Source organism: Eretmochelys imbricata, chromosome 12 (assembly GCF_965152235.1).
Source record: "Eretmochelys imbricata isolate rEreImb1 chromosome 12, rEreImb1.hap1, whole genome shotgun sequence".
Classification (NCBI taxonomy): domain Eukaryota; kingdom Metazoa; phylum Chordata; order Testudines; family Cheloniidae; genus Eretmochelys; species Eretmochelys imbricata.
In genome coordinates, this window is record NC_135583.1 from 2473338 (window position 1) to 2500372 (window position 27035).

General features: G+C 55.0%; 1 protein-coding gene across 1 annotated transcript in view; it reads right to left on the minus strand.

Moving 5' to 3' along the window:
• Nucleotides 1–27035, minus strand: part of CARMIL2 (capping protein regulator and myosin 1 linker 2) — a 139302-nt gene that overhangs the window by 6675 nt on the left and 105592 nt on the right. Inside the window, exons 32-37 of the mRNA XM_077830718.1 lie at nt 20857–20960; nt 16405–16810; nt 14791–14910; nt 6883–6919; nt 3012–3083; nt 1441–1761 (exon numbers count right to left, since the gene is read on the minus strand). Of these exons, the coding sequence (XP_077686844.1) occupies nt 1441–1761; nt 3012–3083; nt 6883–6919; nt 14791–14910; nt 16405–16810; nt 20857–20960 (1060 nt within the window). The remainder of the gene's footprint in view (nt 1–1440; nt 1762–3011; nt 3084–6882; nt 6920–14790; nt 14911–16404; nt 16811–20856; nt 20961–27035) is intronic.

A 27035-nucleotide genomic window follows, 5' to 3' on the forward strand; every position in this document is an offset into this window, starting at 1 on the left:
AGCAGGAGCAGGGCGAAACCTTGTCCCCTTTTAGTCACGGGGCTCTGTCCTTGGCCAACCCGAGGCCTGGCACAAGCGAGAGAACCAGACACAGCCCAGGGAAGCGGGGTACAGGGAAAGAGGAGTACTCAATCCCATGTCCTAGCCCCAGGCTATTCTGCCTCTTGGCAGGCCGATGGGAGAAGAGAACTGTGACCAGGAGGAATCTGGATCCAATTTGGTGGTGGTGAAACTTCCACGGTCACGCCAAGGGAAGAATTTACAGGGGCCGTTATTGCTGGAAAGTCATTTGCTTGCCCAGCTGGAACAAAAGCAGTGATGGTTACCTGCCCACTAGAAGAACTGACTGAAAGCAGAGCAGGACGGGCCACAGTCCCACTGTGGGGTCCAGTGGCACGTCAGCCAGGGAGCGTCTGGAATGCCGGGTTGACAGGAACTCTCCCCCTCCCAGCCCAGGCACCTCCCTCCTCACCAAACGCACCCAGCACTCACGCTCCTTTGAGTGTGGGCTTCCCCTCTGTCAGTCTCACTGTGCCCCCCACCACTAGTCAGCCACACGGCACGCCCCAACCCTGTGTCAGCCTCTCCCCGCTGGCTGCTGGACAAAGCTGGGTGTCCGTGCGTCAACATCTCAGTTTGTGTGTTTACTGAGCGAGCGGGAGCGAAGCCAGAGGTTGTGGGGCTATCCTGAACCGGACCTGCGACAGGGCCCCGCCGGGGGAGCCCTCAGCTCTGTGCTGCTCAGGGGCAGGAACTCTGGAAAACCCTTTTCCAGGGTCTGGAAGCCCAAGAGCGAGATCTCAGACACGAGAACCACGCACTTTTTATTCACCCCCACAGCTGTCCAAGGGCTTGCTCGGTCCCACTCTGCCTCGGGCTCTGCTTCAGTGCAGCCCGCGACCTGCAGCGCGGGCAGGACCCAGGAAAATCCCAGGATGGTGCTGCCTGCTCTGGCACCCCAGCCAGCTCCCACTCCCTAAAAAGAAAAGGGGGACTTGTGGCACCTTAGAGACTAACCAATTTATTTGAGCATGAGCTTTCGTGAGCTACAGCTCACTTCATCGGATGCATACTGTGGAAACTGCAGCAGACTTTATATACACACAGAGACCATAAAACAATACCTCCTCTCACCCCACTGTCCTGCTGGTAATAGCTTATCTAAAGTGATCATCAAGTTGGGCCATTTCCAGCACAAATCCAGGTTGTGAGAAAACCTGGTATGCATCCGATGAAGTGAGCTGTAGCTCACGAAAGCTCATGCTCAAATAAATTGGTTAGTCTCTAAGGTGCCACAAATCCTCCTTTTCTTATTGCGAATACAGACTAACACGGCTGCTACTCTGAAACCTCCCACTCCCTGAACTTCTTAACTGGGGCCCCCAACAGATGCAGAATTACATCCTTCACTGAGCCCCAAGACGCTCCCACATCCCATACCGGCAGCGACTGCATCTACGGTGTCCCTGCTAGCGCCCGCGTTGCTGGTTCTCCTTGGTGCAGGGGCAGGCGTGCTCCTCCCAGTCCTGGGCAAGCTGCTGCTCCAGCTCTCTCGGCCCTGCTGCTCCGTGGGGCTGCTCTGCTCTGGAACGACAAAGGAGCGCCTGGGGGAAGAATGGAGTTCAGAACACTTGCCCTTGAGCTCGGCATTCAGCTGCTTCCCCAGGGCCTTCCAGGAGAGCCGCACGTCGCTGGGCCCGCGGCTGGGCTCGGCCGCCACTCGGCCCGCTGCGTCGGCAGGGCCACTTCGCGCAGATGGGTCTGAGGGGGAAAGCAAGGGAGAGACGTAAGTTGGCCCCACTCCTGGCTCAGTGGATCAGCAGAGGGAGGCAGGCCCTGCTTTTCATGCCCTGGCCCAGTTCCAGTCCTGGCTGTAGTACAGGCCGTCATTCCAGTAACACCAGCCTCACATCTTCAAAGCACTACCCCTCACAACCCATCGGGAGGAATACACTCCTCCAGGAGGAGCCTTGGAGCGTGTCATCCCAGCCTGACGGAACCAGTGCATGATTCTTCCCGAGAGGCTGGAGGGAGACCCAGGTGTCTCGAGCCATTGGAAAACCCAGCCCCCTTCTAGCACCCAGTCACCACTTGAAGTCGTTACCCTGCTGTGCCCAGCACGACGGCAGCACACGCTCCACCCACAGGGCCCAGCAGGCTGTGCTTGCCGAGAGAAGGGACACGCGCCAAGGGGCATAGCCTGGGCCAAGTCCTGCCCACACCTCCCCCCCCACCCCGACATCTCACAAGCCCATTCTACACAGGACCTGTTCTTTAACGTCTCTTTACTGGGAGGAGAGATTTCAGTATTGTGGCCTCTAGTGCTAGTGAGGAGTGAACTGGCCTTCCTGGGTTTCATGCACCATCACTACAGCCAAGTTGGTCTGGGAGGCGGAGAAGGCGTCCCCACGGGACGGACACCAACCCCTGTGCCACAAGCTAAGTACTCTGGCCTGGGGGCAATCAGCCGAGCGCCCCCAACTAACGTGGCTGGGCATGTCCTGTAGGGCTGGGCTGCAGTCCACGCACAGCCCCACGGTGCATGGTTGGGGAGGGGCAATGGGAGGGCCCTATTTTCCAAAGGGTGGCTTTAGCCTCTCATCCCCCAGCCCGTGGGAGCTGTGGGTACAGTCCCAGGTAGCTGTGCAGGACAGGAGCAAGGCTCGGCTTCCAGCCTGTCCCGGCAGAACAGGTCACGTTGTGCCCAAGGACCTGTCTGCGCCTGGCAGGGCAGGGCAGGGCAGGGCAGGGCAGGGCAGGCTCCCCCACATCCCCCCATCTGGTGCTACCACTGGGATGGCTGGCACTGAGCGTGCTGCCCCTGCTCGGCCCACACAGCTCTCCCCTTGAGGTCCCCATGGCCACCCCCACCCAGCTCCGGAAGCCCTGGCTGGGATGATTTAGTTGGGGATCGGTCCTGCTTTGAGCAGGGGGTTGGACTAGATACCTCCCGAGGTCCCTTCCAACCCTGATCTTCTATGATTCTAAGGTGCCTGCGAGGAGAGACCTACCTGTGGACATGGAGTGTGCGCGAGATTTCAAGGCGAGGGGAGGGGAGCCTGCCGAGCTGTCCATGATGTCTCCTGGAAACACAAACATCTGCATTCAGGGAGCAGCACTGAACGCTCAGGGGACCGCCCCCCCGCCCCCAACCACACAATTGTAGGGTTGAGCCCAAGGAAGGAGCTGTGAAGCCGCTGGGCTGAAAGCAACTGACTGCCCTGCTCTGACAGGGCCTCCAGAAATGGGCTCTGTGCTTAATGGCCACCAGGAGCCTGCAGCCTGTTTATAGGTAAGATGTGAGGGTCCCTTTGCTGCCAGCCCTGCAGGCTCCCCTGGGGTGTGAGTAGGGTTTGGCCTGGAGTCTCCTGGAATCGGCATCGATCTCCCAGTGACTATTGAAAGCAATCTGGGAGGTTTTAATAGGATAGTTTAAGAAAATGATATTCTGTTATGTTGGGGGAAAAAAAAAAAAATCTCCTGTACTAGTTTGTCAGAGTTGGCAACCCTAGATGTGAGCCAAGCCAGGCTCTTGCCTCTCACACATTGTTCCCAGTAACAAAGATCCTGCAGTGCCCCCCCACTCCGTGCACACGCACTCACTCTCTCTACACCCCCCCACCCTTGGTCGTCAGTGGATGTGCAAAGGGGTAACTGCAGGGTAACAAACAATTCTGTTCTTGCTGCATGAAAGGAAATGGCCTCCCTTGGCTGGGCTGACACACGTAATCTGAGCACTTGAGCAGTTGGGGCAGCAAGCTCTGATGTCGCTAGACAGCCACGAGCTACACCCCACTAGCGTGAGCTGACCCCCCGCCCAATCTCCCGTGGACACACCCTTGCTTGCTGCTCACGAACTTCCCATGCAGACAAGCCCTTAGACACAGCAGCTGGGACTGGGACCTGGGGGAGCAGATCTGGGTTGTAAGGAAGAGCTCTGGGGGTTTTCAAACACAGGCATTGCTGAAAGCAGAACTGCACTTTACACTCTCTATGGCAATGGTACTCAAACATTTTTTACTGGCAACCCCTTTTACACAGCACGCCTCTGAGGGTGACCCCCTCCAATTAGAAACACTTTTTACTATATTTAACACCATTATAAATGCTGGAGGCAAAGCAGGGTTTGGGGTGGAGGCTGACAGCTTGTGACACCCCCCATCCCCGTAATAGCCTTGTGACCCCGAGGAGTCCTGACCCCCAGTTTGAGAACCCCCACTCCATGGATTGCAAACCCTTCCCTTCCAACCCTACCCTGCTCCTTAGCAAGGGCCAGGGGGCTGGCCCCAATAATGCAGCACCACAGCCATGCTGCCTATAGGAGCGCTCAGGTGCCGGACCCCCTGGAAAATCAACCCAGGAGGCAGTGCCCCTCCTGAGCCCGGGAGCCTGAGCGCAGGGGGATAACTGAGAAACGGGTTTACCTAGCTGCAGGGAAACATTGACCTTAGATACTGGGGTGGGGGGAAACTTGGGGCCTGGTTTTCAGAAGCCCTGTGCTCACTGGCTTTGGTTGGAGCTGTGTGTGCTCAGGGGTCTGATGTGATCAGGCACCGGAGCCGCCACGGGGAGCGTGGAACTGGCCCCCTGCAAGTGCCTCATAGTTCGGCTGAGGCCTGCACTGGGCCCTTGCATGGGCATATGCTACACAGTGACTTGAAACCACTTCAGTTACACGGTATAACCACCCTCCACCCCCGCAGGGACACAGTCTGGTGTAAGGGGCCTTTTTGTTGGTTTAGTTTATGGCACTTGGAAAAGCCACACCAAACCCAAGCCTTATGCTGGTGTAAGTGTGTCCACACGGGCCATTCAACTGGTGCAACGACAGCACTCGAGCTAGTCCCATGTGACACTACTGGTCGCACCTGGCTGCACGCTCTCCCGGCTGGTACTTCAGACTCATGACATCAGGCCTTGGTGCAGAGCCAGGGATTTCCCCCCGCCTGGCTGGCACTGCTGGAGTGTGGCATGTGAACCCTCCCGCCTCTGGGGGACGGGCTACTTGTGAAATTCGCCTCCATAGTCTTATGTGCACTCTTGCCTCCCCCTGCAGCAGGGGAGCTAGCAGCTGCTTAGCTTGCGAATGTTGAGATAGCCGGTGTGCGCTTCTTCCCGTGGGATGCCCTAGGGGCCGGCGTATTGGGTTGTCCCCAGCTGGCCCCTAGGGCTTACCCTGGCTGAGCACAAAGTTACGGGCACGGGCTCGTCTCTGGCACTTTTAAGCTAGGGTGACCAGACATCAAGTGTGAAAAGTCAGGACGGGGGTGGGGGTGGGGGTAATAAGAGCCCATATAAGAAAAACACCCACAAATCGGGACTGTCCCTATCAAATCAGGACTTCCGGTCACTCTACCCCAGGCACTTCTCAGCGTTTGCTCTCAAAGCACATTTACACAGGAGCTCAGTATCATTAGCTCCATTTTGAAGTTGGTGAACTGAGGCTCGGGGGGGCGGGGGGGGGGGGGGCGTGAAATGACTGCTCAGGGCCCGCTCCTGTTGCTGGGCAGGTCAAGAGGAGTTCTGCCCCTGGCTTCAGAGGGAGCAGGCTCTGGCCCTTAGCTGGCAGTGGCCCTTCAGGATCTCACGTTCTTTCCGGCTGTTTGTAAATTCTGAGGCCCAGGACACAATTCACCAGAGAGCTGGTCATTTTTCCAGCCCTGGCTCGAGGTGGAAAATGCATTTTTGACCAACACAAAAGCGTTTGCAATCATTTCCAAAAAAATTAATTGTCCAAAAAAAATTAAAAAAAAGTTTTGAACCCAAATTTGTGTTGCCCGGGGACCAGAGTCTGCCACGCTGGCTCTGGCCAGTACTGGAGAGGTCAGGAAGTGGAAGCCCCTTCCCCCAGGAATGCCCCAGGCCTATTGTAGAGAAGGGGGAATTCCAGCCTGTCTCCAGCTGGAGATCTGATCTGCCCAGCACTACGCAGGCGGACTGCAGCGAGGCTGATGGCCGCGGGACAGGGAGAGTGAGCCTGAGCCTAGACCCCCACAGTACTGGCAGAGGACTCACCTATGGACCTAGCCTGCTTCTGTGCTGGGACTAGAGAGCGCAGCGTAGCTGGCAGGAGTAGCACTTAGAGAAGGGATCTCCCCCGTTTCATCTCTGCTACTCCGCTGTGCACTCCCCAGAAAGCTAGCACAGGCCGCCACTGCTGTTTGAAGCAGCAGGTTGTCGTAGAGGAGGGCTACCCAAGGCGGGGGCTACCGCACCAGGGCCCCCTGGGCACCAGGGCCCCCTGCTGCCCTATCCAACCCCCCCTCTCCTTTCTGACTGCCCCCCCAGAACCCCTGCCCCATCCACCCCCCTGTTCCCCGCCCTCTGACTGCCCCACCCTCTATCCACGCCCCCGACCACCACTCCGAATCCCCTGCCCTCTGTCCAACCCCCATGCCTGGAGGCGCTACAGCCGCACCGCCCAGAGCACCGAGTCAGGCCGCGGCTCTGCAACTGCGCTGCCCGGCTGCCCACAGCACTGCGCTGGCGGTGGGGGAGGGGGAACAGCAGGGGAGGGGTCGGGGGCTAGCCTCCCGGGCCAGGAGCTCAGGGGCTGGGCAGGAGGGTCCTGCGGGCCGGATGTGGTCCGCAGGCCCTAGTTTGCCCAACTCTGCCCTAGGATATTCAACTGGCCAAGACCTTGCAGGAAAAAGGGCTTGCAATGCCAGGCAAGGCAAATAATGGCAGCTCTTCCCCAGTGAGAGAAATGCTGCTTGCATATGTTTTAATGTCTTTGCAGAGTGCTTAGCATTTCTCTGCACCAACCCCTGCCAGAGACTGTCCGGGCCCTGACGCCTTCTCTGGGCTCCTATAGCCTTGGCCTGAGGCCCAGTGGCCCTGATGAAGACTGGCAAGAGGTAGGATGCATGCGATGTCACTTACCATCTGAACCAGCTTTTTTGATCTCTCCTTCTTTGCTCTGCAAAACAAACGGAAAGAAAACCCCATCACAGGCAGAACTTCCTGCTAAAACACGCCCTCCCGCCCGGGACTGCTGATACTGCTAACCGGGGTCTGAACTACAGGGAGAAAACGAAGAAAGGGACAGCTGAGGCTGAACGGGATGGAAATCCCCCATGGCTGTAGCAGAGACTTCCTGGACACCACACTGGCTGGGACATTTCCAACGGAACCGGCTAAAGCATCAGCAAACCCTCGCTAGGAAACCATCCTTCCTGAGCCTGGGGATGCAGGCTGGATGGGACCAGGGGAAACTTTCCCCAGCAGCTCATTTCCATGATCTTCACCTGAAATGTTGTTGGGATGGAAGAAGCCAAACTCTCCATCCAGCCACAGCCTCCCCCAACTCCACTCAGTCCGGGTGTAAGCATCTGGCCCAGCAGCCGAGCATGCAGGAGGCGGCGACTTTCCAGGGAGTGGGGAAGCGCTGGAATGCGTCACCTAGGCAGCTGGTGGAATCTCCTTCCTTAGATATTTTTAAGGCTTGACAAAGCCCTGGCTGGGATGATTTAGTTGGGGATTGGTCCTGCTTTGAGCAGGGGGCTGGACTAGATGAATCAGAGGCCTAGAGGCCAGAGGGGATCAAGGACTGCCTGACCTGGGTCTAGTCTCTGCCCCTGGTTTACCTTGGTGCTGCTGCGAAGAAGGCACTTTCTTAACCTTCTTCTGCCCCGTAGATGAGGAGCGGTGCTGACTAGATGCCGTTGTACCGACTCAGAGCGGCGCGCCGGAGCCGGGGTCAGCGCCAACTCCATGAGAACGGCCCGGAGCCCAATGTCTCTTTCTCTCTTAGTCCGAGGTTTAAACAACTTGTAAATATTGCAACAATCACGGATATGGGTCTCAGCAAACAGCGTAAACAGTCTGCGTGTGGATCACTGCTTGGCACAGATCGCCTACAAGTGTCGCCCGCCTTAAAAGCCGGGGCACAGGGCATGCCCCGGCCTGGGTACTCTAACTAAATGAACTAACTAACAGTGAACTAACGACAGGTACTAGCACTGAACGAACGAAAAGTTCTGGGGACGAGCTACAGCAAAGCTGGAGCAGCACAGTTCCAACGCACCTTCACGGGCGGCAAGAAGGAACTGAGCATTTGCTGCATCACCTGGCGAGTGCTTACTAGAATGTGACGTCAGAGAGGGGTGGAGAAGAGACCGGGCCCATGGACTGGGAACCAGAGGATGGTGCTCTGCGCAAGGCACTGAGACGGGGGAAGTGCTACCATTAGAGTGACCCGACAGCCCATCAATGACACCTGCGGACAGTACCACTTGACTGGGGGTAGGGCCGAAATAGTGCGGAGGGATTTAGAGGGATTAGAAACACAAGTAGGAAATAAAAGAGGCCAGTCTGGGCCAGTGCAGTTCAACCCACAGTGAGGGGACAGGCTGATGCACAGAGCGGGGCAGCAGCCACAGCCCATGAGATTGGCAGTGACTGTGGGCAGAGGCAGGTTTGCAATGTGCTCAGGGTAACATCAAAACCCAGTGCAGGGGCATCGCTACCCAGGAGCAGTGAGGCGACAGTCTGTCAGCATGGGACACCGGTGAGGCTGCTCTGAGAATACTGGCCTTGGTCACGCCACCAGGCAATCCCAAAGAGCTAAGCAGCCAAGAAAGGGGAGTGAGGGAGGAGGCAAGGTGAAGGAACAACCATCACTGTAAAGTCACTGACTATAGCTGTGAGTGGGAGGGCCTAAGAACTGCCCAAGAGAGGCATTTCTACACGGGGAACCCACTCATCTCAATGGGATTCTTCCTGCCAACTTCCTCCAGCTCTGAATCAGGCCCCGCGACAGCAGAGGAGTTCATGGGCTGGCCCGAGGGGGCACTGCAGAGAGTGAGGGCATGAGATGGAGCAAAGGAAAAACAAGCTGTGAAATGATCTCCTACGAGGAGAGGTGGAAACTCCATTGCTTGAGTCATCTAGAACTGGGTAGCGCAAAGACCTGGAGAATGGACCACAGGGAACAATTCTACCCTGGCTGCTGGCATGGACTAGCCTTTCCCAGCTGTCTGTGTGTTCTCATGGGACCATCTACTCTATGGGCATTGGCCCTGTGGCAGCCCATGCTACATAACGAGGCCTTCCGACACAAGGGCAATACTAGTGCTCCCGAAGAGGGAATTCCATAGCAAAAACACAGGGGCAGCTCTCGGGGGGGGTGCAGGTATCTCTACAGAAAGGCAGCTGATGCGCTTATGGGAATCAGGCATCCGGAAAGATCAGCCTTGGGAACGTTCAAGCAACCAGCGCCGGGACCTGCCTCCCCCGGGCACACAGGAAAGGAGGGAAGAGTAGCCCCTGCTGCTCCCTGCCCCTCCAGCTCTGCAGCAGATCAGCAGCTCATGAGGAGTCAGGGTTGCCCAACCTCTCCCCAGCCACAGGCCACGCTGCCAACGTGCCAGGAGGCTGAGGGCTGGACCCATGGGCGCCGACTCCATGGGTGCTGCAGGGCTGCAGCACCTATGGGGAAAAATTAGCAGGTGCGCCGCACCCACCGTCAGCCGAGCTCCCCCAGCCCCCATCTCCTCCTCCTCCCACAGCTGCGCTGCGTCCCTGCTCCTCCCCCTCTCAGCGCCTCCCGCCCACCGCCTACCAGCTGTTTGGCGGCACTTAGGACTTTCTGGGAGGGAGGGGGAGGAGTGGGGACGTGGCACGCTCGGGGGAGGAGGCAGAAAAGAGGTGGGGCAGGGGCAGGAGCAGGGACTTGGGGGAAGGGGGTGGAATTGGGGCGGGGCAAGGGTGGTGCAGGGGTGGACAGGGGCAGAGGGGAAGTTGGCGCCTATGGCTGAACCTGAATGTGATCGAGGCAGTCGGCATGGCACCGGTGGCATTCATGCATGATCTCAGCAGGACCATGGCTGTGCTGCCACATTAAAGAGGAAGCCAGCCATGGGAGGCAGTTAGCTAGCAGGACGACCTACTGTTGCTCTAAAGACTCTCAGGAAAATCCTGGGCACATACAAGGGTTAGACAAAGACGTGACACCTCAGCAGACCGGTCTAGATGGGCTCCAGGACAGAGATCTGACTGGTCACTTCTACCTGCTGGTCCTAGGCTGATCAAACGTGTGTTTCCTAAGCATCATATGCAAAACAGCATTCACATTCTACACGGGGGTACCTGAGCACCTTCCAGTAGTGCATTGAGCAACATGACTATGATCGGTCCCATGTTCGTTCTCTCAGCCTCGGCCTGTGGCAGGTGCACCATGGAGGGCCTTGTTTCAGTCGGGCCATTTTGATGTTATACGTTGCTCTGAGTTTATGTTGGCAAAGGCAAGGCTCAAGAAACATGGCTGGCACTGGAGGAGAAGGTGGGAAGATTTGTGATGACCCTTAGCTCCTGGGGGAGTTCCAGGACCAAGCCCAAGAAAGTTCTGCCTCCTGCACAGCCAAACTTCCCCCTTGTGGCAGAGAGTTCCACTGTGCCTGAGGAGCAGGGTTGTTGACCATGACATCTTCATCCCACAATGTTAGCAGATATCCTGGGCATGGACCACTTGAAGATAAGTACTGAAACCTCGAATCGGATTCTTTTTCCTATGGGAAGCCAGTGCAGAGAGCAGGTCTGATGTGAATCTGCCTCATGGAACCTGCACAAGATGCACTCATTCTTCCTGCTTGGGGGCAGTGTCAGGACATGCTGCTGACCTGCCATTTAACATGTATATTGGGGCAGCACCCACGGGTCCCCATTGGCATCACCATGGTGGATGCACGCAGGGAGACACCCTCTCTGCCCAAAGACCTCACATCAAAGAACACAGCTGTAATTCTGTGCACTTACGCCCTCATGACTCTGCAGCAAGCAGCCCCACTCTATCCCCTATAGGGCTGTCCAACACATACGTACTTGGTGGTAATGAGGAGCAGCAATGCAGATGCTTAATGAAGGGCTTCTCTCAATTCCAGAGGGAGGAAGGGAGAGCTGTTCCCACAATCCCCTGCCTTTCCCAGCAGAGTTGGAAATATTCACGGAAGAGCTGGGGAAAAACACATTAAGCATTCTGTGCATTTGAGCCAATGCAATGCCGAGTCCCCATAGCTCCCACAGCTTCTCTGCTCCTCCTCACAGGATATTTCCTTTCCAAGGGGATGCCCACCGGCTCTGCTCACAGAAGGCTTCCATTCACCTTTTGCTCTTGGCCCCTGTGGCCTTTCAAGGCAACCCTGTAGGCTGGCACCTTCCTTGTCAATATTGGCACATGGTGTTGCAGATTTTCATGGGACAAAGTGGAGATGCAGCTTCTTAATTTGTGCTCACAGGTCACAGACTCATAGAATTATAGAAGATTAGGGTTCGAAGAGACCTCAGGAGGTCATCTAGTCCCACCCCCTGCTCAAAGCAGGACCAACCCCAGCTAAATCATCCCACATGTGTTTGTCAAGCTGGATCTTTTAAACCTTGAATGATGGAGATTCCACCACCTCCCTAGGTAACCCATGCCCATAACAAACCACACACATAAAAGGCAGCACTCAGCTATCCACCTGGACACCTGCCATTAGCAGCTGCAAAACACAGTTATTCATGCTTACAAAACGAGAGGATATTGCTGAAAATCAGGGCAGCTGCATTACAACAAAGCAAGATTCTGGAGTCCTAGTAGATTCTCAAACTGCCCCTTGATTCTCTAAAAAAAGAGCCCACAGGAATTCTCCTCTAACAGGCCCTGCTTCAAGCTACATATCACCTTACTCACCTGGAGCCACTAGCCATGTATGTTAAACACAAGCGTCACCCCCAGACCCCTCAGTGCAAAGTGGCAAAGGGCACACCTTCCCTTGACACATCAGGCCTGACCCACTCATTGCCCTGCACATTGTCATCATCTGTACTTAAAAGGTGTCGTGTGAAGTCTCATACACTGACTGGTGACATGCTGGTCCTGATAATCACTGTGCAATGTATGGACAGGCTGCGTACAAACAGCTAGAGATGCATGCTGGGAATACGTTCAGAAAGCCCAGCTTGCCCTAGACAAAAGGAAGAGGGATTTACTTGTCTGACCAGCTTGACCACATAGAACAATGAAAGGTACATTTACATAGAAGGTAAACAAAGCGAGCAAGTGGGGGAGATGACTGCTTAATGATCATGACAGGGGCTGGAGTCTGCACCCCAAGACGCCACCCTGGCTCTTGAAACAGAGACATTGGGGTAATAGGAGCAGGGGCAAAGGGACGTTCAAGTCATTCATCTCCTGAGGGAACAAAGAAACCAGTACATGGATTCTGTGAGGGCTGGATCCTGGCTGGAAAATCCCATCAAACTGGAGACTGCTGACAACTTGGGGTAAGGAAGAAACAATGTTAGGCAAAGCTACATCTTACTGAATTCAGTTTTAGACCCTAGAAAGTGTGTTGTTCTGTTTTGTTTATAACCCTTTCGAAGCCAGAAATCACTTCAATCTAGGGTCTCTGTTAAACATACATATTCGTTTGATTACAAGCCATCTCCAAGCTGGAGTTACATGCTCAGCTGAGCTACCTAGCTGGTCTGTGCACTGGCTCTTTGGAGGCAGCGAGCTTGGGATCAGCTCAGAGTGTGTGACGAAGCAGGGAGTTTTCTTGTTGTTTTCAATGGTTTGCATGAAGAGGGCATGGGACTCCATTTCCCTGTGTGTTACTGGTTTAATGAGATGGTGGGAGTGGGAATTTGTTGTTATAGAGGGCCAGCAAATGGGCCGGAGAATGGATACCCCAGCAACTAGTGACCGGGAGACCCCGCTTGGGAATCACAGCTAGTGTGAAGACAATGGGCTGCGGAGAGAGAACCCTGGTGACCTGACCAGACGGTTCCAGCCAGAGGGAAAACAAAGGTCGGATGAGAGGAGAGGAGGCCCAGGCATCCTGTTTACCTGGGACAGAAGTGGGACTTGGGGGATGGTGATATCAGATGCCCAGCTGGAAGAAGGGGGTCTCAGGGCTGGGAGCAGAGAGCAGCTAGAGCCCACCTGGAGGCTGGAGAGACCTAGATATACTGTCCTGAGTATTGCTAGGCCTGAGGCCCTGAGAGAGTCTCCTAGGCTATGTTCAGATGCTCAATAAACCCTCCTGTTTTACACTGGCTGAGAGTCACTCCGGTCTAGAGATCGGGGTCGCATTATTTCCTCTGGGTTTGGAGGCCCCAGAGTTCCAGAGTGAGTGGACTCCCTGAGGGGGCCCAGGGCAGAGACAGGCATGCCGAGGGCTCAGAGAGGTGCGGTTCCAGAAGGTGGAGGAGCCTACGGCTTAACCAAGAGAGTGGACCTCTGAGAAGGGCTGTCGCACTGAAGGGGGTTCCTCCCAGGGACTGTACGGAGCCGAGAGAGAGCACAACTCCTGTGAGTCCATGACAGTGTATAGTCAGAGGGATGGGCCACTGCAGGGGAGTCAGTTTTGGGGGCACTTGGGACCAGAAGGGCTGTTGGGGTCACCCTACAAGGAGCAACCAGGCTGGTGGAAGCCCAGGGGACCCCATTGTGCTGTGAGCATGCTGCTGGTGGGGCTCTGAACCAAAGCTACCCAGCACAGACACACCCAGGGCTCCAGGGCAGGTGGTGACAACCCCACACTGGGCTGGGTGAATCCCCAAAGCCTCACAACCAGCCATCAGGATTATTCATTCCATGGCAAAACGCTTTACCCATGCCAGCTCTCTGCATTAGATGAGGTCCCAAAAGCTGTTGCTGTATCAGTCCTACAGACAGTTCTGCTGTATCAACGTCCCCATCTGTTAACATGCCACAGGTTTGCCATGGAGCAAATGCTCTGTCAAACAACTTACTACCTGAAACAGTGAGATCATGCCTGCCTGGGACACACCACGCTCTCGGAGATTTACTGCTCATGTAAAGGGCTCATCTCAGAAGGAGCAGAGACTGGGAGTGGCTGGGTCACTACAAAAAATAATTTTCCCTCTCTTGATACTCACACCTTCTTGTCAACTATTGAGAATGGGCCACATCCACCCTAATTGAATTGGCCTCATTAGCACTGACCCCCCACTTACTGGAAAACTCCCATCTTTTAATGTGCTGTATATTTATACCAGCTTACTGTATTTTTCACTCCATGCATCTGATGAAGTGGGTTTTAGCCCATGAAAGCTTATGCCCAAACAAATTTGTTAGTCTCTAAGGTGCCACAAGGACTCCTCATTGTTTTTGTTCAGACCAGAAAGGATCACTAGATCATTTTGCTAGCTGGAGCAGTTGTCACACTGCTGGCACATCCCTTTCTTAGTGTCCCCACACTTTTGTTTTCACGAATGGTGAATGGGCGCGTTAAGCCTTTGCACTGAGAAGAGAGTATGCTGTAGCAAACAGCTACCCCTACGCTGCATGTAACCACATCACTGCAACAGAGGGCACAGAACTCACACCTTCCTGCTTGCTTACCATCTCAGTTAATGGAGAATCACCACTAGCTGTTGGCAGTGGAGGGCCTATGTCACACAGCTGTAGTTCCGATTACACCCAATAGAAGGCAGCAGTGTACGCACATGTGCCAGGCCATTGCAGTACTCTGAGCACTTGGCCAGTCTGCCATAGTTTAAATTCTAATGCTGGGGTGTGAAGGGTTCAGCATACTGGTGATATTTGCCTATTGGGGGCCCATTCCCCTCATGTAAATGGGGAGGGGGGGCAGCAATAAGGCTGGGGGGATGGGGACTGGGTTCCGAGCAGCACCTTCCTGCTGGTTATTCCATGCAATGCCGACTCTTTGTCTGTAGGCGAGGAACACAAACCTCAAGAGCCATCCTCCGTGGGGCAGGACAAGGAGCGGGGGGAAGGTGACTCAGCAAAACCAGGGTGGGGGTGTGTGTGTCTCCTCTCACCTGCTTCTTCTTCCCCTCAGAGGACAGGACTTTGGTGACCCCGATCCGGTGCAGCATAACATGGACGCGCTGCTCAAAGGAGTTGGGGATCTCCCCGTCACTCTTCTCAAAGGGCTGCCTCTGAAGGGTAAACAGGACAAAGCCGGGGGCATGCCCAGGTGGCTGCATTACAGTCACCAGGGCCCCCCACACCCGTTGTGCTGGGCAGGCCCCGTGGCTTTCACCTTTGAGCCCGCCCAGGTATGGGCGGCTTCCCGGCCCCCAGCAGCCCTGTAGAGCCGTGGGGAGCCGGGCTATGCCATGGCACCTTGGCAGGCTGTCCTGCGAGAGTTCCCCATGGTGCTGCATGCTGCAGCTCTGTCCCATATGCCATGCCTGCCCCGACTGCTGCATGGCCTTGTGCCTTGCCCCCAACCCCACTGCAGCCTTCTGCAAGGCCTGCTCCAGGGATCCTCCCCCGTCCAGAACCAGGCTCCTTTATGACACTCAGCCCCTTCCACCGGGGTACAAGGGCCAGCGGGAGGGGGAGAGCGTACCCCAGGGGGCGAAGCAAGATCCATCCCTCCCCTCACGTTGCCAGGCCGAGGGCAGGTTTGCCAAGAGACACGCCTGCCCCCTGGCAGTAACTGACGGCACCAGGCGAGTCTGGCTCGGGACACAATGTTTGTACTTCGCTGCTGGGCTGCAGCCACGGTCCCCTCCCCGATCTCCTGCCCAGAACTGCAGCAGGTGCTACAACCCCCCGGATGGGGCGACCAGACAGCAAGTGTGAAAAATCAGGACGAGAATGGGGGGTCATAGGTGCCTATAAGACAAAGCCCCGAACATCGAGACTGTCCCTATAAAATCGGGACATCTGGTCACCCGACCCTTGGAGCTCCCTCTGGCGCGTGTTTGCCTAAGATCAGTTCCCCCACCCAGCTGTATCACAGCAGCTATTCCCGGTCCTTGGCTGCTCCGGGCTCTTTCTGATCCTCCGTTACTGGGGCAGGCCTCAAATTCCCCCAATTATCCCCCAGGGACGTGGGCAGGAGCAGGGAGGGGCCCAACAACAATAGGCCCCACAGTGCTAGATTGGTTGGTGCCATCCGTGCCCCCAAAGTCCCCTGCCGCTTCCCAGGCACGGAGCAGGGAGACAGCCCGACGCCCAAGCCCATCTGTAGTGCAGCCAGCAGCCAAGACTGGCTAGGACAGGCCAGGATTTGGGGCCTGATCCAAACCCGCCTGAGGTCAATGGGAGTCATCCCACAGATCCCTGTGAACCCTGGATCACCCTTAGGGTTCCCCTGGCTGGAGACACCAGCCCACACAGGCTGGGCCAGGCAGTCTGAGAGCTGGAGAACCAGCCTCCATGAACAGTCCCCTTTACATTGGCTGCAGCTCAGGCCAGCCGGGGGGATACAAACCTCACACAACACAGAGCTCCGGGCTCCTGCTCTCTGCTGCGCAGCTACTTAGCAAAGCACCTGCTACACTCGAGGGCCAAGTTCCCCTGTGCTGACTCCAGGGATGAACTGGGCCCTTACACTCAGGACACCCCTAAACTGGGGCAAATGCCAGGAGCACAGGCTCCCGGGGGCTAGGATTGGGGCGGTGGGGGAAGGGGGCTGTTACCTTTTCGTGTTTCGCTCCTAGAACCTCTTCATCCTCACCAGACAGGAGTATGAGGGACTGTGACTTGCCCTCTCGGGAATACTTGGGCCTGATCCTGTGGGCGGCATCGGGGGTCTGGCTGGGCTCTGCATTGGCCCTGGGCTCCACAGCAAGCCCACCCTCTTCGGATTTGCTCAGTGCCTTCCCAGGCTCCCCTGCCTTACTGGGAGGCTTTGAAATGTCACTGCGAGTGGACTTCCTGCCCTTGGCTGCTGAGGGGCTGCCCTCTGGCTCCTTCTCGCACTTCCAGCCCCTGCTGGACTTCGGCTTCTTGAACGCAAAGAAGTTTCCTATTTTCTTTTTGAAGGTCCGGGTGCCAGACGGCACGAGGCGGGCTGAGCCAGGAGAGATCCCCCGGGGAGCTGGGCTGGAGCAAGAGGAGGAAGCCAGGAAAAGAGTTAGCACAGGTGCTGATCGGAGACATGAACTGAGAGCAGGTACCAGAATCACTGTGCCCCCAATGCCAAGAACTGTGTCAAGCACTTCTCTGCTGCCAGCCTGCAGCCTGGGGAGCCAGTCCACAGGGAAGGGGCAGGAAAGGAACATCTCCACAGCAGAGGGGACTCACCACACCCTTGGAAAGGCAGCTGGCTCGGTGGCCTCTTGACTGTTTCCTTGTCTTTGAACTTCCCCCTGGCTACTGGGATTAGAAAAATCAGTGTGGGGGGGGGCATGGTGGAGCGCAGCCTAGCCCCAGTCCTAGCCCTTGGAGGGTGCCCAGCGGGCAGCAGGATGCGGGGCTCTGGGAAGGGGCTGGGAAATGGGGGTTGGCACGGCAGGATCCCCACCTGGGAGATTCATTGCAGACACACTTAGCTGCACATTTCACCGTCTCCCCTCCAGGAGCTTCAGCCGCAGAGGTGCGGCCGCCTCTCAGCTCTGGACTGTAGCTAGGCAGGTCGGGGTCCCTGGCCCTGGGGACAACCTGTGCCGTTAGCATTCTCCAGCACAAAGGTTCCTGTGCCAACACTTTCCCGGCCCACACCGAGCAGCCGTCCCCCCACAAGGACGGGCCGGACGTCCCCCCAGCACTCAGCCGCTCCCCGGGGCTGCGCCGCTCTGCAGTCTCACACTAATCGGCCAGGATTTCTGCCCTAGCAAGTCAATAATTGAAGACGTTTCATACACAGTAGGTCAGGCGGCTTCGAGAGACATGGCCAGTCCCAGAACCACCCTGACTAGGCCCGGCTCCTGACACCACCATTCCCTGAGCCACAGGGGCTGCCAAGTCCCAGGGACCACGCGAGAGGGAGGTGGAGAACCAGGAGCCGTCACTGACCGCAGCTGCCATGGGTGGAGATCCAGGCTGTACCAGCGTCAGCCCCAGTGTCCCGTCTCAACCTGCACCAGGACGCAAGCTCAGTGGTACCCTCCTCTCCTGGCCGGGAACACGGAGGGGACTTCCCAAGGCCTCCCACTTGGGCAGGCGTGATGGCAATTTTCCTCCATGGCTGACATGGTCCCAGAGTGTAGAGATGGCCACACTCCCTAGAAGCCAGCAGTAAATAGGGGTGTGTCTAGGCGGCCCGTGAAGGTAGCCCGGGGTGGCCACACCATTACTCCAGCTAGTAGCAGACACAAGCTGGCTCTTCCTCGGCTTTACATAGCCTCAGGTGCAAGGGCCGACAGCTGGTTCTGTAAGAACCCCGCCAGCTCCCCTCTGGGCACTGCTGCTTTCAGCACCACTGTTCATGGTGAGTGCCCAGATCACAGAAGACATCCTTCTCTCCTTCCCCAGCACAGGCTGCTAGATACAGCCCAGCCCTTTACAATTCCCCTCTTCCCTGCAGGGCAGGTTCCACCCAGTAACCCTTGTGCTCTCTTCCCCCAGGATGGGGACAACTTCAGTTGGCCAGGACAACAGCTGGCTGGGTATGAAAACCTAACTACTGCACTGCATGAGGCTGTGCCTGGCTCTCGTTCTTACCATGAAGAGTCGTGCATTTCAGAGCCGGGCTTCTGCCAAGTTCAGGGGATGTCTCGATCAGGGAGCACCTCTGGCTCCCAGTGCAGCAGGATGCACGAGTAGAGTTTTACACCGAGACGGGGGCGGGGGGGGGGCAGATCTCAACACTAGTTTCATCAACAGGGATCACTATCGCTAGCTGGATGGAAAGCCCAAGTGACAAGTGGTAGGAAATATAGATCGACACAACGACAGGGAAGAGAGTCCTGCTCAGCAGGAGGCTGCTTGTGGGAGGGGTGACAGAGCAAGGGACAATGAGGAAAACAGAGACCGGAGAAGGATAAGAAAGGAGAGGGAGCAAAGGAGAGAAAATCTAGCTCAATTTTGACTCCTCCTGTGCAGGGAGGGGCGGGGGCAGAGTTTTGTTTGCGAACACACCTGAGCTAAGCCCTGCACAGGCCATGCTGCCTGGTTTCTAAGATCTGCCCCTAGCAATGTTCAGCCCACATTCAGTGCTTCCTGCCTTCCCAGCCCCAGTGAACGAGCCCTCCCAGAGCCTTTGTGGAGGTGGCCGGGAGTGAGCTGCCCGAGGACACACAGCAAGTCTGGAAGGACAACCCACACGCTTTTGGCTTCCAGGTCCCAACTAACTGCATTAGCTCCCACTGCCCTTGTACACCGATTTCCTCCCAAAGGGCCATGGGCTTGGAAGGGCTAGTTTCAAATCCCAGCGCCCAGTCTGGTGCATCAGCCGACCTTGCCTCACTTCTCAAAGGCCACCTTCTGGCCGGGACCCCAAAGGGAGATGCCCACTACACTCATTGTTAAGTGTAATGGTGCGAACCCCAGTGTCCTGGGCTCATTCCAGTTCAGGGAATGGCATTCTAACATCCTAAATGCCCCCTTGCACTTCCAGTTGGACTTGGTGGGCCAGGTCCTCAGCTGGCATCAGATGGTGAGTGCCACTGAAGTCAGACCAGCTAAAGCTCTGAACCAGATTCTTACTCAGCCCCTGACCAAAACTGCGGTGTATCATTTCTGGGTGCTGTTAAACAGTTGCTGTGTAGCACCCCAGACATGAGTGCATTTCTGCAGTGGGTGAAATGATTCCTATAAGATCCCACACCCAAACACAGATAGTGTATTGTGAACATATTAGCAAATTCTCACAAGGCACTCGGAGTGCTAGATGAATGGTGTTTAAAAGCATTGACAACTATTAATTAGTAGTGACCTGAATTTCAAACCATGCAAGGTAATTTTGCCCCAAGGAATGACTGAGGGCGATTCCCCAGTTTAGCACTAGCTTGTGACCCAGGCACCTCTTGATGCCAACTGGCACATGGCCTTGTTAAAGGACTCCCCTGGGCTTAGTATGCACATTCTAGTTCAAAGAATGCCATGTGAGGGCTCAAAGCCTGTGTCACACTGGTCATCGATACTGTTGTGAAATGCATGTACAGCTGTCATGTAAGAAGTTCTGTATATACACTGACAATTACATTCTTACAGCCTGCATCAAATGTGAAAAGCAGGTTAGCTGTCAGACAGGAGCGGTTTGTTCATCTAATCTGTTTACATGTAAATTGAGCATTGTCTGGTTCACAAGGAGCAGTCACTGGCATTCTAAGCTAATGAAGAGCAGAGGGGACTTTAGAAGGAAAGTAGCAGGAAGAGATAGATGTGGGGCAGGATGGGGGAGAGGAACCCTGTCTTGATGTAAATATCAAAGGCTTGTTTTTGTCTAGTTTGGGAGTGCAAAGAGGACTCCTTCAGCAAGGAAGTGAATGGGCAGGAAGTTTGCTTCATGAAAAGGGATTCCAGCCAGGCTTGCTTGAAAACACTGGAGAAATCTTTGGGTAAGACAAGCTTCTTTAGACAGGAGGAGAACTTGTGAACTAAGTTCGGTCTCTAGAAAGTGTGTTATTGATTTTATTTGTAACCATTTCCAATATGCTTATTCACACTCACTTGAATCTCTTTGATAATATACTGATTCTTGTTTTCACTATAACTAGATCAAAGTGCTGTGTGTTTAAGCTAAGGGGGTCCCTTGTCCAGTTTTGGCATGGACAGTCCTCTGTTGGGGTGGTTTGTCCCCCATCTGGTACAGGGACAAACCAGATGTGGCTCTGTCTGGTAGCGGACAGAGGATGCCCTTTATGAAGGGCACGCCGCTTTGCCCCCTCCGGCATGACCCCAATTCTCCAGTGTTCTGGGATCATGCGAGCGTGATGTTATGTTTAGCAGAGCTGTGTTCTAAGGTGTAACTCATGAGCTGCGGAGTCCCGTCCCTGTGGGAACGGCAGGTAATTCTGTGCATGGTCAGTGGATCAGGGACTGGACGCTCCGAGGACTTGTGGGTTGGTACATGTGCGTCACTGCCTGTACACAGACAGCGAGGCCCACGGAGGTCCAGAAGGCAGGGCTTGTGTTGCCAGAGAGCGGACACACAGCGGGCATGGCCCAGTAGCAGCTACAGTACTGAATACACCTCGTTTACTTACAGCGGCTCCTCTTGGATCAGCTTCTTGGTAAAGAACTCCTCTAGCCCTTCATCCACACAAGTAATGCTTCTGTCCTCGTCATTCTCAGTCGGGGCTGGCTGGACCTACGAGCAAGTGCCACAGTCAGAAGAGCTCAGTGCTGCAGAAGCAGGGAAGAGGGGAGGCGAGACGCCAGGGGAGAAGCTGAATTCAGGGGGACGCCCCCAGGAGAAAGCGAGAAATCACTCCCTGACGTTCCTACTGATGCAGCTGCTTTTTAATTGCACGCGCACGTACACACCTTTGTATGAATTTGCTGTTGAATAATAATAAAATAACAGTACTAGCAACCAGCTCTTACCTAGCACTCGTCATCAGCAGATCTCAAAGCTCTTTATAAAGGAGGGCAACACTATCCCTGTTTCACAGAGCGGGAAACTGAGGCACAGAGACTTGCCCAAGGTCTCTTAGCAGGCCAGTGGCAGAGGCGGGAATATAACCCTGGTCTCCTGAATTCCAGGACAGCGCTCTATCCACTAGTGCAGTGGTTCTCAGCCAGGGGTATGTGTACCCGGGGGTAGCAGAGCTCTTCCAGGGGGCACATCAACTCCTCTAGATATTTGCCCACTTTGCCAACAGGTGACATAAAAGCACTAGCAAAAAGTCAGTACACACTAAAATGTCATACAAACAATGGCTTGTTTATCCTGCTCCCTATACGATACACTGAAATGTGAGTACAGTATTTATATTCCAATGGATTTATTTTTAATTATATGGTAACAATGAGAAAGTCAGTGATTTGTCAGTATTACTGTGCTGTGACACTTCTGTATTTTTATGTATGATTCTGGAATCAAGGAGTTTTTAAGTGAGGTGAAACTTGGGGTACACAAGACAAATCAGCCTCCTGAAAGGAGTACTGTGGTCTGGAAAGGTCAAGAGCCATTGCAGTAGCTCACAAGGCCTCCCTTCAATGCCACGTGGCTGTGCATCAGAAGGGACGTAAAGAAAAAACCACTCCAGAATAAGATCACAAGCCAAGCGCTGCTTCCATCATCTAAATGGTTTCTTCCCTGTTATAGGGCGCACAGCTGCAGGCCTGACAGTCAGTTCAAACCCTCCACAGCCTTGGAGCACCTCCCGGCTGTCCCCAAACAACGCTGCCTGCAGGCTCAGACATACACCCAGCTCCAAGAAACAGCCTAGCCGGGCTGGAGTGATGCCTAGCTTCCCCAGTGTACTTTGCACCAGTGTGTTTTCTTCTGCGCCTTCCCAAGAGCTGATGCTTGAAGCCAAAGCCTGTGCTATGGCTAAGCTCCCCCTGCCATTATTGTGCAGCATTTCCAGCTGCTCGGCCCTAGGTCTGAAAATTGCCCACGTGGTGCTTTTAGAACTTGTTGCCCGCTCATGCTTGGTGATGTTACCAAGTAAAGAGATTGCACCCGGTTCCAGGGAGATGGCCAAGAGCAGCCCAGTCTTCCTCTTCCCAGCAACATCCTTGGGGCACGTGTCCCAAGTGACAGACTCAGGAGCGGTCTCATAAACGCTTTCGCCTGGACAGCGGGAGACTGCGTGTGTTCCATTTCACTTTTGACTTACTGGAAAAGCTCCAGGACAAGGCGCCCAGTTTTTAACACCCTAAGAAAACACCCCACCGAATACAGATTGCAAATATGGGGAATATTCTAGGCCAAAACTGGGTGACATCAGAGCTGTGAGGAGTCAGATCATTTGTATGCCGTATAGTCTCCAATTTCTGGTCAGCGAAACCCACCCCCCACTCCAAGTACTTGCCCTGGTGCCAGATTGCTCTCCACAGATTCTTTGCCAGTGTTTTGCCCCAGTGGTTTCTAAATGATCTATGCAGCCAGGGTTGGGGGAAGGAATTTCATCATTTACCTTAGGAAACGATTCCACGTGCTATGGGTCTGATCCGGTCCCCCGGAAACACCACTACTCCTGTGTGTGGGAGCAGGCCCCTGCTGGCCAGCTGCTAGCCCAGATCTCCTGCCCAAGCTTCTTCATTTCATCCCACGAAGGACTCCTCACCTCCTCCATGTCTGGCCCCTTCACTGCTCTCCTCACACGCTGCTCCAGTGAGCCTCTATCTTTACTTTATGGCAGAGCCCAGATCCGAGCATCGTGGCCCAAATGTGTCAGTCACTCAACAGCCTGGGCCACGACCCGCTATCTTGTAACAGGCCTGGGTCCACCCCCAAACCACATTCCCCTCACACGTGTGCATCTGACTGGCTGGCTGCTCCCCCCACGGCCATAGGAACCGGAGAGGTTCCCCCAGACAAACACCGCTTGTTCTCCCAGGTCCAATTTGCTATTCTCCACTCCTGTGTTGGATCCCACTGGTCTCTCTAGGGTTTCTCTGCCCTTCCTGCTCGTCTCACTCCCACCTCCCCCCGTGCAGCCTTGCCTGCAAAGGTGAGGACTGGGTTAAGTGTGACCAATCAGAAGGGCCCTGTCCCGTGGGGGCTCCCCCAGCTAAACACATGGGGCATTGGCCTGTGCCATCCAGCAGTTCCTTTTCAACCCTGGGGTCGCGTTCACACCCAAGCCCAACCATGTGCTTTGATTGACAGGAGAAACACAAAAGACCGGCCTTCTGAGGAACTCCAGGATGCTTGGGATATTCCCCTGGCGGGAAGCCTTGGAGGTTCACTCCCAACCCAGGCGGTGTTTGTGTCGTACCAAGGCGGTGCTATAGGCCTGCGCCCCTGTGCAGAGCAATGCCTGCAGCACACACAGCTCTCTGCTGAGTCGATTTCTAGAGGCTGTTTTCCGAGTCTAGGGAGCATTTTGCATGGCAGACAAAAGCCCTCAGCAACTACAAGAGAGGAACCCAGCAGGATGTGTGCACTCGGAGGATAATCACTTGCGGTTCTCAGAATGGGACCCCTCCGATTCCCCCACCAAACACGATCTCTGCTCTTGCAGAAGGTCTCTATGGCTTAGCAGTTTGAGCAACAAGACCGGGGCAACTGTGCTCAAGGGCTCCAATGGGGAGGGCGGGGGCTGGAAACCAGCCAGGTAACTGCCTCCCAGAGTGAGGGAGGTGAGCTCAGAGCATCCAACTGCCTCTGGGTGGCGACCAGCTCTAGCCACCCCTCGAGGGGCGGAGTGGAGACTGGCGAGCGGAATAGGGGACATCAACAAGCAAGCGACACTCTGTTATTGAGGACTGCAGACCCCAGCCAGCTCCCGCCTCCAGAGACAGGGAGCGGACAGGAGCTTTTCAAGGAACTAAAAAGGCAGGGGGAGGCCAACGCTCAGACCAAGCCTGGCATACAGGAGCCCGTACCCTCCTGCCCCTTCACAGTGCCAGTTGGGTAACTGCTTGCCAGCAGGTTTCAGAGTAACAGCCGTGTTAGTCTGTATTCGCAAAAAGAAAAGGAGTACTTGTGGCACCTTAGAGACTAACCAATTTATTTGAGCATAAGCTTTCGTGAGCTACAGCTCACTGTTGCTCAGGCAGAAGGGGTACTAGCCAGATGAACAGCTAACCAGTGGGGTGTAACATAAAGCAGGGCAGGAGAGCTATGCGATCTTCACCCCTGTGCAACCCCCGCCTGCTGAGCCGGCACATCTCGTGCTTATTTTGCGCACACACACTGAATGCCAACATGGTGCAACAACAGCACTGTCCAACCAAGGCTACGGCCAAAGCACTAGTACCACGAGCCCCATTTTCAGGGGCATGTATATGCAATAAGCAACTTACATCACCATTTACAGCCCCATTCACTTTGGCCCAGGAGAACTGCACCCTTTTCCCCTAGATCTGGGTGCAGCCTGCTGAGTGCCTCAGTTTCCCCAGCTGAAAATGGGGTTAGTCACATGGGGTTACCCAACTCCCTGGAAGGCTGCAGAGATGAACTAGTTACTGTGTGGAAGGCCCTTTGGAAAGAAAATGTAAAAGCACCAAGTGCAAAGTGTTATCATAATTCTATATGTTTAGTCCTATCGACAGGGCCGTGGAATGGAACACTGCCCCCCTGAGCCCCCTCCCCGACTGCTAGGAGGGCCATGGACTCCCTGGGGGTGCAGTCAGACACAGAGCAGCTGCTAGGTTGTAATAATCCCAGCTAAACACCTGGAAGGGCTCTCATCCTCCCACACTTCCTCCTCCCCACTCACCTGCAGCAGCCCGCTCTGGCAGAATTCAAGCATGCTTATGGAGGGCTGGAGTTACTGAGCGCTAAAATGGGATCTGTTGCCTTGTGAACTGAATGCTCCCTTCTGGGGATTTTCCACAGCTCCATCAAAAGCCACAGGAGCCTCCCACGACCCCCAGTCTAAATACAATGCACAAAGGGAGGACTGGGCTACAAAGCCCCTTCTAATGGGGTTACTTACAGGAGGTGGCAAAAGCTTTAAGCACAGTCCTATCTTCTCAGAGCCATCTGCTTCTGTTCCCACCATGCAGACGCACAGGCCTCTCACGAGGCAAAACTTTTGCAGAGCCCTTCGCATGGGCCTGTGTGGAGTAGTCAGGATTCTTTCCCAGCATTGTCTGCAGATGCAAACTGCCCCAGCGTCTGGGGGTGTCTGGCTCATGTTCGTCCCTAGTTCTAGGTCAGTTAACTCAGACGTTTTGTCCCATCAATGCCATGAATTAAAAAGTACTTTCAAATTGCAGCAGCTCTGCAGCACTCCCAAGCCCTGTGAGCTCACAGGAACGCCAAGCGTTGGCTGGGATGGAGCCAACATTTTGATTTCTCTTCCTACTGGGCCAAACTGGTGCTTGCAGGAAATGCTAATGAGGTCTCAACCAGGGTCTCTCCTTCACTGCTAAGTGTTTGCCACAGAGTGTGTCTTTTGAAGAATGCCTTTACACCTGCTAGCCACCGCTCTGCATCCCAGAGGTAGCCACAGTTCAGTGGCTTAATTATCCTTGGGATGCTCATTCTCCGACTCAGCAAAGTAGTTAAGCAGGTGTATAAACCTTAAATACGCACCTGTAAAAGCTGACCTTTGGGCCATAGCCAGTAAAGCGAACTGGGACTGGCTCCTGATAGAGTGCGCTACCTCAGTGGCTACCTACAACCAGCCCGAGGCACCCGAGCAACGGCCGTGGGGCACAAAGGTGCCCTTAGCATGCTGGGGTTCTCTACTAACCATTTCAGGCATGTCTGAGCAGCCCCAGATGTCGAAGGCACCATGCAGAGAACCTGACTAGTGAGCAGCAGCTGCAGAGCAAGGAGGGCACTGCACAACAAAACCAGACGTTGCAAGGGGCAGATGCCAAAGCACCTCGTCCCAGAGCCAAGGTGAGGGTGGGCAGCCTGGGAAAGGATGAACAGTGTTTGCCCCAAAGTTAGGTCAAATCCCTGGCACACTCAGACGAGCTGCAGTGACTCCGTTAGTAGGGTCCCTACCGCTCCAAGTGCAGACCTTGGCCCACCATCTCCAAGGGACAGAGAGAAACAAGCTACATCAGCGCTAAGTATTCCCCTCAAGAGTCCGACCCTGGTCCGGTCCCAAGAGCTGCACAGGGTTGATGGCTTGCAATTGACAAGCGCAAGGCTATTTCTTCTTTGCCGGCATTTAAATCTATACCAGCTTTTCATTCCACCATTATTTGTGTCTCTGGAGAGCAATGCCAGTATTAAGCATCCACTTGCACATCACCTCTGTCAGATACGGCCCTAGCCAAACGCTCAGGCAATACTAACCCGTAAGGACTCTTCCTGCCTGGATCGGACTAGAAAACCCCACAGTCCAAAGGCAGTGCCATGCCAGTCCCTTGGGCCTGTCCCTGTCTGTAGGAGCAACTTGCTACTAGACTGGCCAACATGGGAGGGAACTCATCCTCTCTCGTGTAGAGGAGATGTGTCAAGACGATCACCCTCATACTCTCAGCAGCCATGCAAACCTGGGGCCTGACTGTACCGCTAATATAGCTTGCTAGTTAGTGAGGCAGCGGAATCAGGCCGGCTGCCTCCCATGCACCCCCGTGGCCTGGGCTCACGCTAGAGGCAGCCTGCCTCCGTTTCCCCTCTTGGGACTTTTCAAATAAAACTTCCCTTCAAGTTTTTTCTTGGGCAAAAATACCCCTCCCTAGGGCCTGGGCTTATTAATGTAAAATAAGCCCTCAAAACCCTCCACTCCTCAGACCAAGTATAGTCCTAAGGCCACCCAACCCAAGCTTCCTCTTTCTCCTCCCAGGCCTTCCTGGCTGGGGC